Source organism: Chelonia mydas, chromosome 24, assembly GCF_015237465.2.
Source record: "Chelonia mydas isolate rCheMyd1 chromosome 24, rCheMyd1.pri.v2, whole genome shotgun sequence".
Lineage (NCBI taxonomy): Eukaryota > Metazoa > Chordata > Testudines > Cheloniidae > Chelonia > Chelonia mydas.
In genome coordinates, this window is record NC_051264.2 from 9888996 (window position 1) to 9901341 (window position 12346).

The 12346-nt window shown below is 51.1% G+C and overlaps 1 protein-coding gene across 3 annotated transcripts in view; it reads left to right on the forward strand.

The window, feature by feature from the left end:
- F11R (F11 receptor) overlaps positions 1 to 12030 on the forward strand; it is a 48785-nt gene extending 36755 nt beyond the window's left edge. Inside the window, exons 4-10 of one of the 3 annotated variants that reach the window (XM_037882910.2) lie at positions 2448 to 2603; positions 4750 to 4952; positions 5038 to 5140; positions 6323 to 6430; positions 7158 to 7167; positions 8472 to 8520; positions 10817 to 12030. In XM_037882910.2, the coding sequence (XP_037738838.1) occupies positions 2448 to 2603; positions 4750 to 4952; positions 5038 to 5140; positions 6323 to 6430; positions 7158 to 7167; positions 8472 to 8520; positions 10817 to 10852 (665 nt within the window). In that variant the 3' untranslated portion in view covers positions 10853 to 12030. The remainder of the gene's footprint in view (positions 1 to 2447; positions 2604 to 4749; positions 4953 to 5037; positions 5141 to 6322; positions 6431 to 7157; positions 7168 to 8471; positions 8521 to 10816) is intronic. The other 2 variants (XM_037882912.2, XM_043535310.1) reach the window with 2 other exon arrangements.
- Positions 12031 to 12346: the final 316 nt, after the last annotated feature.

Below are 12346 nucleotides of genomic sequence, written 5' to 3' on the forward strand. Positions count from 1 at the left end.
TTCCTCCACCCCCTGCCCCCCATGCCCCAGTCTGAGCCCCCTCTCGCAACCTGAACCCCTCATCCCTGGCCCCACCCCAGAGCCTGCACCCCCCCCGCCAGAGCCCTCACCCCGCCCCTCGGCCCCATCCCAGAGCCCCCTCAAGTACCCCAAATCCCTCCTCCCCATTCGCACCCCCTCCTGCACTCCAACCCCCTGCCCCAGCCCAGTGAAAATGAGGGAGGGAGGGGGGATGGAGTGAGCAGGGGTGGGGCCTTGGAGAAGGGGTGGGGCAAGGATGTTCGGTTTTCTGCGAAAGTTGACAACCCCAGCTGTAGGGATGAGTGTGGGGCAGACTCACTCTCCAGCCCGCTTCACCACACCAGGGCCGGGATTAAGGTTTCAGTGCTGGGTCAAGGAGTGCTGCTGCAGGTGGTCGGTGCCCCCCCAGTAGCTTAGTATAGTTCACCTATTGAATCGGGAGGTTGCCTCCACCCCATGGTTATTTTCCTAAAGAAGCGTTGATTTTTAGTAATTGGTATTCATTAAAATATGTTCATTTGCAACTAAATATAGCTTTACCCGAAGTTTGCTGGTGCTCTTTGCTAAGCAGGTGGATTCACATTTTGTTAAGCAATTATATAGCTTAGCATACATTTCTTCAAATTCTTAAGTTTACATTTTTTTGTTTGAAAATGGGGAATTAGGCATTTCTTATTTACTTGATTACCTTTTTTTGTGTGTGTGTGTGGGGGGGTTTGTGTCAAGCTCTGTTTGGATGGAGATCGGAATTCAAATAAGGCACAATCAGCATTTAAACATTTTTTTAAGCAGTTCATAGACTCATAGACTATCAGGGTTGGACCTCAGGAGGTCATCTAGTCCAACCCCCTGCTCAAAGCAGGACCAACCCCCAACTAAATCATCCCAGCCAGGGCTTTGTCAAGCCTGACCCTAAAAACTTCTAAGGAAGGAGATTTCACCACCTTCCTAGGTAACCCATTCCAGTGCTTCACCGCCCTCCTAGTGAAATAGTGTTTCCTAATATCCAAGCTAAACCTCCCCCACTAAGTGAAACTATCTTACATGCACTGAATAAATGAGAAAAGTTTGACATTTGTTTAACAAATCAGTTTTAAATGCTAAAGTATTATCTCTAGTTTAGTGAATTGAACTGATTTGTTTCTGGTGACCATGGCAAGATTTTTAGAGCTAGTAATCTCATTCCCTCACACCTGCTTTTTATTCTGCTTTTTCAGCTCCCAGTCGGTTTAATGAATGAACTAATCATTCAGATGAATCGGTTAATAAATGGAAATAGGAAAAAAATATTCTCTCTGCACGTGCAGAAGAGGCTACTGCTGGTTCTGCAAGTCAATGAACTCTGGTTTCAAGACTTTAGCCCGTGACTTCCACCAGTTGAGCGATCTGATTTTCTATAAAACTTCATCAGTGAACATACTGTTCATTTTTTTTAAAAAAAAATAATTTAAATGATAGACAATAGTAAGTTTTTGGCCTTAATACTGGTTGTAATAATTTCAAATTTAATTTTTAAATAGGTTTATCCAATTTAAAATCCAATTTAAATTACACTTTTTTTAATCATTGATTTTTATCCGCCCTGATCCGAAGTGAGGTCTTTAGCTTGGGTCCTTCTGAACCAGTTCAGTCTGTAACTTCCCAATATGGGCAGGAAGCCACAGGGATTGGCAGCAGTTACCCCGATTCAGCTACTCTTTCCCGCAGTGCAGTGCTTCACGTCTGGAAATTAGCCAGAAGCTCCTTCTCCTAGTAACAAAGCTGGACCCTATGGGGTAGGTGTTTCAGGAATCCCAGCATGAACTGATGGTACCATGGCTGAGCTATGCTGTACACATGTGCTGAGGTGTTACGAAGACAGGTGAGAACCATCCTCTGTCCTAGTGATGGCTTCGTCACCTTCTGTAGACCCCTTTGTTGCTCAGCCATGTCAGCTGAACAGTTTGAGAACAGTCTTTTAATGTGACTGGTGTAACCACACACCGCATTCTAGATTGCTCTGCCTGGAATCAGCTTTACCACTGCTAACTAATTTCTTAAAAGCAATGAGCACTCGTGGGAAGAGCTATGAGGAAAGAAATGGGGTGGAATAACCTCCTCACTAACTAGTTCATATCTGCCAGCAGCATAGCATAACAGAACCCATCCCTTAAACCCTGCAACAAACCCCTCTATCCCCCGGCCAGCTGTGATTGGGCTGGCTTAGCTATTGGACATAGGGGCTTGTAGCTTCCTCCTGCAATGGGGAGTCCTCTTAACTGAACCGAACCCCATTTAATCAGCTCTTCTCCTTACCCTTCTCTCTGCTCTGAGGCTGGTTTTTGGGGCTCTCCCCTTCTCCACACCAGCAGCCTGTTCTGGCTCTCACCTGTATTCCTCCACTTCCAAGCGCTCTCAGGCTCTCGCTGTCTCCCCTTTCTCTGCAGACCCCTACAAAGGCCGTGCTCAGTACACACCCACAGGCATTCGTTTCACTTCGGTGACTCGGAAGGACACGGGGAAGTATATCTGCGAGGTCCTCTGGACCGGGAGCGGTGGCAGTGGTGAACTGAGCAAGTCAGAAGTTGACCTCATTGTCCAAGGTACTAATGCCTTCCTGTAATTACCACTTGGGACCGGTTGCCATGGCTTCTAGTCTCGGTGGGGGGGGCCCCTTGGGGCATGTGGGCAAGGAGTGTGTTTTCATGGAGTTTAAGATCAGAAGGGAGCATTATGAACTTCTAACCTGCGTGGTACAGACTGGGAAACTTTGCCAGTGACTCCTGCCTTAAGGAGGTTATTATTTTTCCCTGCTAAGAGATGACATTGAGCCCAATGGCTTATTTGAACAGAGTTGCTCTCTGCACAATGTGGCATCGTCAGTGGATAGCAAACTAGCCTGAGGTCACTGAAACAAGACACTTTCCACATTGGACTTAGACTCTAGGGAAGCCTCAATTGTCTGAACCTGGCTATCTGAAATTCTCACCCATGTCCATTGACCATGGACCTGCAGGGCCAGAGCGGCACACTATTGGAGCTCTAGGGCCTTCCTGAGAGCAGCGTCAGTCCTGCTGGAATAGAGCCATGAAATAAGGCTGCTTTGGGCAGTGGCAAGTATCCTGTAATCAAATCAGGCTAGCCAGGTTTGAAGAGGTGCCCTGGGGAAAGCCTAATGCCCGGATTATCCAATGGTTTCAAAAGACTCCAGTTCTGTTGGCTCTGCATCTTCAGAACTGTTAAACACAACTGGTTATCGAGGAATGCCTCCCACGGGTCAATGCATAGTCCATTAGGTGGCCATGAAGAAACAATCGTAGCTACACGAGGGCACCATTATTTCTGTAACATGCACTCAGGAAGTCTGACACTGTAACTGTTCCCCCTGCTGACATGGGCGGGTCTATGCTTATGTTGCATTACATACTAATGGCTTTTAAGCAGAGATCCCCTTCATACATATGTGCTGTCAGTGCACTTCTTCACACCTTGAAGACTCTCTGTCAGCACCAATCTGAACCTTGGGTGTATTGTCTGCAGAGACCAATGGAGACTGACCAGTCCTCACCCCAGAAATGGTCCCTTCATGGCTGATCTGAGGCGCCTGGCAAAAGATTAGGCGAGGGAGGTTGCACTACTTTTACCATGCCTGCTCTGTGGCCGTACCCAGCGTCTCACTCTCAAATGCTGTCAGTCTAGCACCTTTCACCAGTGCTGCAAAATCATCACCGAATGGGAGCCCAGTTTTGGACCAAACTCTGTTTCCTTCCTTCAGGATCGCCGTAGTTTTGGTCAAACATTTTGTTTTGACAAGTTGCTCCATCAAAGTGGGATGGACACTGGCTTCGCCCACACAGCCAGCATCGCACCTTTCACCTGTCAGCAGGGGGGCTCCTGCCAGCAGGGGGGCTCCTAGTCAAAGCATTAATTTCTGGTCAGTGACACTTCTCGCCACATGCATTTGCCATTTATGTTGAACGCTGTGCACCTGATTCTCCATCTCCCTGCTCCTCGTACAGTCGTTTGCACCAGAACACAGTGAGCTGCTCTGATTTAGTTGCATTCCACACCCATTCTGCGGTGCTGTAAATCCATTGCCCGGCTCCCTGGGCAGTCAAGTTCCAGCCCAGTGAGTGCCATTAATCCTCTATTGAATTAAAGTGCAGCTAGTTCAGAATCCACGCAAGGAAATGCTGCTCTCTGTGGAATGTGTCCAGGAGATGAAGACAATAGTGTGCTGGTTTTTAAAGAAAAGTCCGCTACTATCTGGAGCTGTGCTGACATGAGTATAATCAAGCTTCGGGGCAGCAGAGGATCTCTGCATGGGTCAGGAAGGAACCACTTTTCACTCCTTCCCCATCGCAATTAAAGGTGCATTATCGGGGAATGACAGTTACACTGGCCTGAGCTCTGGAACTTCACTGATCAACCCTGGAGCAGTGCCAAGAAAGCCCTGCCAATGGAAGAGGGCCCAGCCACTGACTTAGTTCATGAGCCAACGGACTATCAGCTAGACATGGATTCTGCTTTCCATTTACTTCACTTAAAATGATCTGGCCATTTGTTTGCCTTCGTGTCACTGAGCAGGTCCTCTAGTCTAATCCAGTCGGTCATGGGTTAATAAGCGCAATTTAACAAATGCGAATGACCGCGTCTTGGGTGTGTTTAGGACGGGGAGGTCACAGTGGTGGGTTCAGAGCTCTGTAAGGTCATCTGTAACATGTGCCTCTTTGCCTTCTCCACTGGCAGTGCCTCCCTCCAAGCCCGTTGCCAAGGGGCCCACCTCGGTGACAATCGGAAACAAAGCTGTGCTGAAATGTGTGGAGACAGATGGGTCTCCACCTCCTACCTTCCAATGGTACAAGGACAACATCCTGATGCCCTCCAACCCCAAGATCAATGAGAAATTCAGGAACTCCTCCTACACGATCGACACCAAGACTGGAGTGCTGGTACGTACGGGGGAGGGGGCTGCCTGACTCGTGGGGAGTTTACGCCTCTGTCCATGCCTCCCTCACGCCTTCTTTCCCACTCCAGACGATTGAGCCCGTAACCAGCTTCGACACGGGGGATTATTTTTGCGAGGCTCAGAACAACGTTGGGACTGCTCAGAAATCTGAAGCCATCCACTTGGAAGCCAGTAAGGAAATGGGGGCTTGCAGAGCCTGCGGGTGGGTGGGTGTGTGTGGACGTCCACACTGGGCTCTTTGGAAATCACTTGCAAGCTTACAATAGCCAGTGCTGTCACTGCCCCTTCCCCGGCCTCCTGCAGCTACTCCCTGTACTGGCTGTGGTAGATTAAAGGTTGGACAGTGCCCAAGTGTCTTGATGGGAAAAGAGGTATGTGCTCTGCTGGAGGGGGTGGGGGAGAGCCTGGAACCAGAAGCCCATTGGGCTGCCCTGCTAAAAGAGCACCCTTCGCAGAGAACTGAGTCTCCTGAGAGCTGACAAGTGGTTCTTGGCATGTCCCACCTCCTACTTGACCTCTGGAGCTGGGCCTCCATAGAGACAGACCCAGAGGAGGCTCCTGCCCTAGCCTAGTGCACCCTGGGATTGGGAGTGACTGAGGTTGGGGATGGGTGTTTACTGGGCCCAGCTCTGGTGACAAGCATTCCAACCGTCCCCTCCTCTGAAAAGCTACCGTGCTGTCAGCCCCCGTTCCCTGGAGCTGCCCAAACCATCCTGTGTTCCACCTTTTGGTCTGGTTTTAGCCCTTTGTAACATTAGGAACCACATAGCAAAGCAACAGACGTGCTCGCAGGCTCGTCCCATGCTAGGCTGGCCGGGTAATATTGCCGTTCTCAAACCCTGCTCTTCCTGCTGCCACTTGCAGATAGGTGGAAGCAGCTAGCTCTGAACCCAGCTGTGTGGCGAGGGGCTGGTGACAGCTAGGCAAGAAGAAATGGAGGTGGGGCAGGCTGGGAGCTGTCGTAGTGTGAAGGGAGCCTGGCTCAGACCTGTGAGTGGGACAGCAGCAGGGTTATAATTACAGAACCCCCACTTGAGATAACTAGCCCAGAGCTTCTCAATCTGTGCCCCGCACAGTGCTGGCTGGGAAGCTGGCGGGTTCCCCGGTGCAGGCTTCTCACCCCTAGCTGCTTAAATCCATTAAAGGTACCTGAGACAGGGTGATTCCACCTTGAAGGAAGGTGGGGCCCAGTCTCCCCTGGGGACTGCAACTAGACAGGTTAAATCCTTTGCTGGTGTCACTCTCCCACGGGGGCAGTTCCAGATGTGAAAGCATTTGGGATCCTGTGGCGTGCAGGGGGATCTGTCCACATAAGATCTCTGCATGCCGCACTGACGTCTTTCTCTCACCCAGCTGAAGTCAACGTGGGCGGTATTGTGGCAGCTGTGGTCGTGCTGCTAATCGTGCTGGCACTGGTTGCCTTCGGGATCTGGTTCGCCTACAGCCGTGGCTTTTTCAGCAGTAAGTATTAAGCTACCCGCTTGGGCTGCGAACATACCTCTCCCTGCCCCCTTCCACTTGCACTCAGCCACTCCCCTGACGTAGGTCGTTCCTCTGAGCCCCCATCAATTCCCCTGCAGAAGCTAAGGCACGCGCCGCTGGGCAGGGTGCCTGGCAGACTGCTGCAGGCTAATGAGCTCTGGCTGCTACTGCTGCTGAAGAAACTATTGGGAGGAGCCATTGCATGGCAAGGTGTCTCTGCGAAGGGGCATCTACGCAGTGGGCAGAGTCTCCTGCTTGCCAGGAGCTTGAAGGCTACCTGTGATGCAGCAAACCTCGGCTGCCTTTCAATGAGGAGGGGCTGCCTGCGGAGTTCTTGACCCTATTGGGCAGCCCTCCATTAAGCCCCCTTTGACTCAAGATGGAGCACTGCATGCTGGGAACTGTAGTTCCTGCCTGCTGCCTCTCTGGATTAAATGGGGTCCCCCAAGCTGTGGTGCAGAGCTTGCTTGGCTGTGTCATGGTCAGGCCTGTGGTCCCCCCTTCTGTGAATCTGTCTCTCATCCCCATGCACGTGTGGCCTGTCTGCTCTTGACCCAGCCAATTGAGTGCACTCTGAAAGCAATGTGGCCCCCCGGAAGCCTGTGTTGCTGCCCACTGTAGCAGTGCCAGGGTGCCACCCCTTGGAGATGGGACGTGTCGCTCGGCTGCCAACATTTAACCGTCCCGTTTCTTTTTTTCCTTCCAGAGAGAAGAGGGTAAGTGGAACCTCGCACTCTGTTCAAGTGTGCGCCTTGTTCTTTGTCCGTCCTCCAAGCCTCTTCCATCCCTCTTGTGCTCCTGGCCTGCGGAGATCCTTCTAGCGCTGTGGAGTGGGTAGAGTATTCCCCTAGGGAGCCAGGACTAGCCAGACTCTGCCACCTCCTCCGTGGCAGTTTAAATGCAGCCTGGAATCTCTTCCGTGCAGCAGTTAGAGTGCAAGGTGCCAGAGCGTACCCCAAGCTCCTCCCCCCACCCCGCTGTGCCCCAGAGTAGCTGCTGTGTGACACGTTGCTGGCCCCCCCGCCAGGTGGGATCTCTGGGTCTGGCACAGTGGGGAGACTTTGACCTTTCCTCTTGGACGAGGGCACATGTTTCTGCTGTCTCCACCATGGGTCCTACCCTCTCAGGTCCACACTCCCCTGTCCTAGCTCTATTCCATCCACATCTTCCAGCTGAAGACAGGAACCAAGCCTCCATCAATGCAGTTTTCCCCACCCAAATGGGTCAGCAGGTGGCATCTGGGTGGAGCACTGTCTTCCCCTGTTCCCCAGATGGCAGTGTTGTCTTGTGTCCCCACCTCTTGCTGGTCTGGTGAGCAAAAGGCTGCAGAAGGGTCAGAGCAGGGCAGTGTGTTGCCTCCAGACCATGCCAGGCACAGTCTCCTTCCCCTTACCCAAAAGAAGTCAACATCTCAGGAGCGAATAGCACTGGCATGAGCTTGAAAATTCCCCCCTCCACAGCTCTGCTCATATACCCGATCCACAGCCCCCCACTTATTTGGCCCTGGACTCCCCCTTCCAGTTCTGCCAATACTCCTCAGTCCCGACCCTCCTCAGCCCTCACTTCTGTGCCAGTTCTGCTCCTGGCCTGATTATACCAAGTTACAAGCTGGTTCTAACATGGGGACTGAGTAGATCCCAAAATCTACTTGGCACCCAAAGCAGGCTGGGTATCAGGATGAGGCCTCTTAGCTGTGTGCTGGGTATCGGATGGGGAAATAGGGATGGAAGGAAGAGACCAGTCTGTAAAGCATCTCTCCTACCAGAGCTGGGGGGAGGCTGTCTTGTCTGGTGGGGGCTGGGAGAGAAGGGGCAAATCAGGCACCTCCCGTGTATCTTTTGTGAGAAGTTTGACATAGCCTGGTGATTAACAGCAGCTGCCTGCTAACTTGCTTCCCCATTGTTGCTGGCTGTCTGGCCCAACACTGGCGGGGCACAGTGGCACAGCTGGTGGTTGGGGTGGGGTCCGAGGAGTGATCAGCCCTTGTGAAGTGTCTTAGTTTAATTCTTTCTCTTTTTAGCAGCACTAATAAGCAAGTTATCTACAGCCAGCCCTCCAACCGGAGTGACGTAAGTAGAACTGCCAGCCAGGTGGCTTTGCTCTGGCAGCCCAGAAAGTGTCTTGTCCCCAAAGAAATAACTTTGTTTCTGGCTTCTTGAGCGTGAGGGCTGCGATCAAATGGCCTGCAGGCTGGGACTGCTGTTTTGGCAACACCTTAGAGAGGCAGGGTGTAACCCAGCCACAGAGCTGGGTTACAGCAGTGACCTACCCATGACTTGTGGGCTTTATGGAGTGTCCGAGACGCACCTCGCCCAAAACCGCCCTATCACACTCACCTGTATGACCTTGAGCATGTCACTGAGGCTGTGTCTACACGTTAACAGCTAGCTGCTGTTCTTCCATCGACCTAGCACTGTCTACACCGGGGGTTAGGTCAGCTTAGCTACATGGTTCCGGGTGTGGATTTTTCACACCCCCGAGCAACATAGCTGGGTCAACTTAACGTTTTGGAGTGGACCTGGCCTTAGTCTCTCTGGCCCAGACCCACCAAGGTATTGAGGCTCCTAACTTTTACCAAAATAGAGCCTAAATACTTCTGTGGATCTGTACCTCAGGTACCCAGTTCCTTGTGCAATGGGGATAGTGAACCCTGAGTCAAGCCCATTCCTTCTGGCTGAGCGAAAGCATCGGGCCAGGGGCATCCTTGATGCCACTAGCTGAGGGAGAATTAGTTTTCTTCCCCCCAGTTAGAGAACCGGTCGGTCTGGCAGCTGTGGTGCAGCTTACCAATGTTGTGTGGAATTAAAGAGCAACAGCCCCCGATTTTTAGAATGAAAACCGTTCCCACAGACACGTAAGGTGGGGTAAAGTGGCTCCAGTGCATTGCTTGGCCATGCAAGCCATTAAATCAAGGACCTTTCAGTAATGCTATGCCAAGCTCCCGACTAACCTTTTTCATGTGGTAAATAGGCAAAGGCCCTCAAAGTGAAACTCCAACGCAAGAGTGAAATTGAATGACTAATCATTGCAGTGAGAAATAAACAACTAATTTTAGTGTCTGGAATTTAATTAAACAATCAGCCGGAGGCCATTCTGAGAGACAGATGGAGACTGGGACACGGGAAGTGGTGTCTGCACGCTGAGTCCTTTGTCGTCAGACTGGGGGTAACACTTTCAAAAGCACCAAAGTTCTATTTTCAAAAGTGACGTAGGTACTTAAACGACCCACGCGCCAGATCCCTAAGGGATATAGGTGCCGAAAGATGCAGATAGGTGCTTGGGTGCTTTCGGAAATCTCCCTCGGTGCCTATTTGCATGTTCAGGCACCTAAATGCCATTAAAAACCTGGCCCCAAGCACCTCACCACTCTTGAAAATGGGACTTAGGAGCCTCTTAGACAGGAGTTTTTGCACAAAAATGAAAGGAAAATCATGTCTTTGCCGAGAGCCCAGCACCATTCGCTGGTCTGGGGTAGGCAAAACAGGAGTTATTGCTAGTGGTAAAAGCCAGAGTCAGGATCTGGGAGTTAAAGGGTTCTGTGCCCAACTTGGTCCCTTACACCTACTGTACCTCCACTTAGGCATTTGTTAAATGGGTGTAATACGTCATCATGGTGATTCAGTTGTTTGACAGCCTGAGATCCTTGGCTCAGGTATTACATACATGCGGTTGGTGCGTTCTGCTCTGTAAAGCAGTGCAGCCACTCGGGCCGCTTCCCCAGAATACAGGTAGATCTCCCATGGGCTCCACACAAGGCACAGAGGGACGTGTACTTGACAAGACCCAAACCCTGTGTGCTAGTGACACGGACTGATGCTGGAGATGGGCTGTGGGAGGAGTTGCGAAGTTGATTCTCACACAGGACTGGAATAACAGGGGGTGTTGCCAGGCCAACTTTCTCCTAAGTGAACAGCCAGCTCTTCCCTGACACATGGCAGCTTTGCAATGAGAGAGGTTGAGCCCATAAACATAACTTCACCTGCAACCTAGTCTGTGCTTCTACCCAGGAAACCCAGTGCTCTCCTGCTGAGCCACTTGGTGGTAGCTGCAGCGTTAGACCTGCCCCCAAGAGCTCAGGCTAGGTAGACAGGCTTGACAAATAAGGTGGGAGGGGAAACAGGCACTGAAAGCAGAGGTGACTTGCTCAAGGTGGGAGGCAGAGCAGGGACTGGGATCCAGGTCTCCTGATTCCCAGCCCAGTGTCCTTGTTGCTGGAACTTGCCTTTTCTCCTTGGCCACCCAGTGCCATGAGCTTTTCTCTCCAAGGGGCTCAGGGACGGGGGCAAAGGGAGCAGGTTTGTTTTGAAGGATTCACTGTAATTCATGTACATGGGAATTCACTGTGTCTTTCTTTCGCTCCCCCAGGGAGAATTCAAACAGACCTCGTCCTTCCTGGTGTGACGTTGGCCCTGGCTTGGATCCCCCTCTCCTGCCGACGTCCTCCCTTGCCCCATGAACTGCTGTAAATGTTCTGTGTGAATTACTGTAACACTGCGATTTTAACTGTTTTTTTTTTAAAGTTACACCTAGTGCCTTTTTAGTCCTGTTCTAGACTCTCCCTGTCCTGTAGATCCATGGGGCTGGAGTCTTGCACTCTGCGCTGCAGGCAACTTCGCATAAACCAGCGTTATTTTCCTAAGCGACAGATGACAAACCCAGCTGCTGAACACACCCAGCAGAGGGGCTCCCCTGCCACTTGCTGGCATTGCAGATTGCTCACCCTGCTTTGGGGATGTCTGCTAGCACCAGGCTTTCCCAAGGAGGGTGAAATTCAGCCCATGCAGCAGGTCAGTGTGAGGCCTTTGCAGCACCATAGTGCCACTTAAGCCTGTCGGAGGGTTTTATGCTGCCAGAGGTGGCAGGCTGGGGAGCCCTGGTTATGCTAAAGCACTGAATGTAGGGAATGCAAGTATATTTTTGTGACTGTAGAAGATTGTTGTGTGGTCCCCACCGTCACTGCTATACTAGTGTGTCAGGATGTCATCTTTGTGGTGTCTGAACTGGTTGAACTCTACAACTCAACTACATCCCCCCCGCTGTCTGTGTCCCTCCCCCCGAAAAAGTGTCCCCATTTTTCCACTATCTGGTCACCCCAACCTCAGTATGAATGGCAGGAGTCTTGAGCCACCACACATCTGGATCCACTGAGAAATACTTGTAGGGAACGAGCCTGTTGCAGGAAGCGGGAAAGGGGCCGCTGCAAGGCTGCGGTAGATTGGTGCCTCATCCGAGGAATCTGTATTTTTCTCTTGCGGGGCTCCAAAGCAGACTGGATCGGTTACCAGGAATAACGGAGGTTGGAATCAAATCCTTCACTTTGTTGGGTCACAGTGTGTCACCACCCTGGCAAGAGCTCTTCAGGAGGCTGTCCTGCAAGCAGAGGCTGTAGGGCCAGACTCCTCTCCCAACAGCTGGACAGATTTAACTGTGCGGCTGCTTTTTATTACAGTTCAGCAAGAGAAACCTTCCCAGACCTTAACTTGAAAGCCTGAGACACTGTAATAGTCACTTTTAAAACCACTTTAAAATACTTGTGTAATTTTATCTATTTGTAACTGGAAATAAACCCTTTGGTTTGAGTTCAGTCTCCCCGAACATTTGGAAGGAGGAAGGTGGGGCTGGCTTGCTAGGATGTGGAGTGGACTGCAGCTCTCCTGCCCCCTGCTGGTCAGTGGTGGAACTGGAGGGACTGCACAGTAGTTCTCTGCATCTAACACAGTGGTGACACTCAGACCTCAGGGGTTCAGGAGCCAAATTAGCAATCAGCAATAGTACTCTTCATATTTAAATGGTATGACGGAAAATGTTGAGTTTTCATAGATTCTTCTCACAGCAAAATGACGGACCAAGTATTTTATCAACTACAATTGGTTAATAACCTAGTAAAAGCATCCT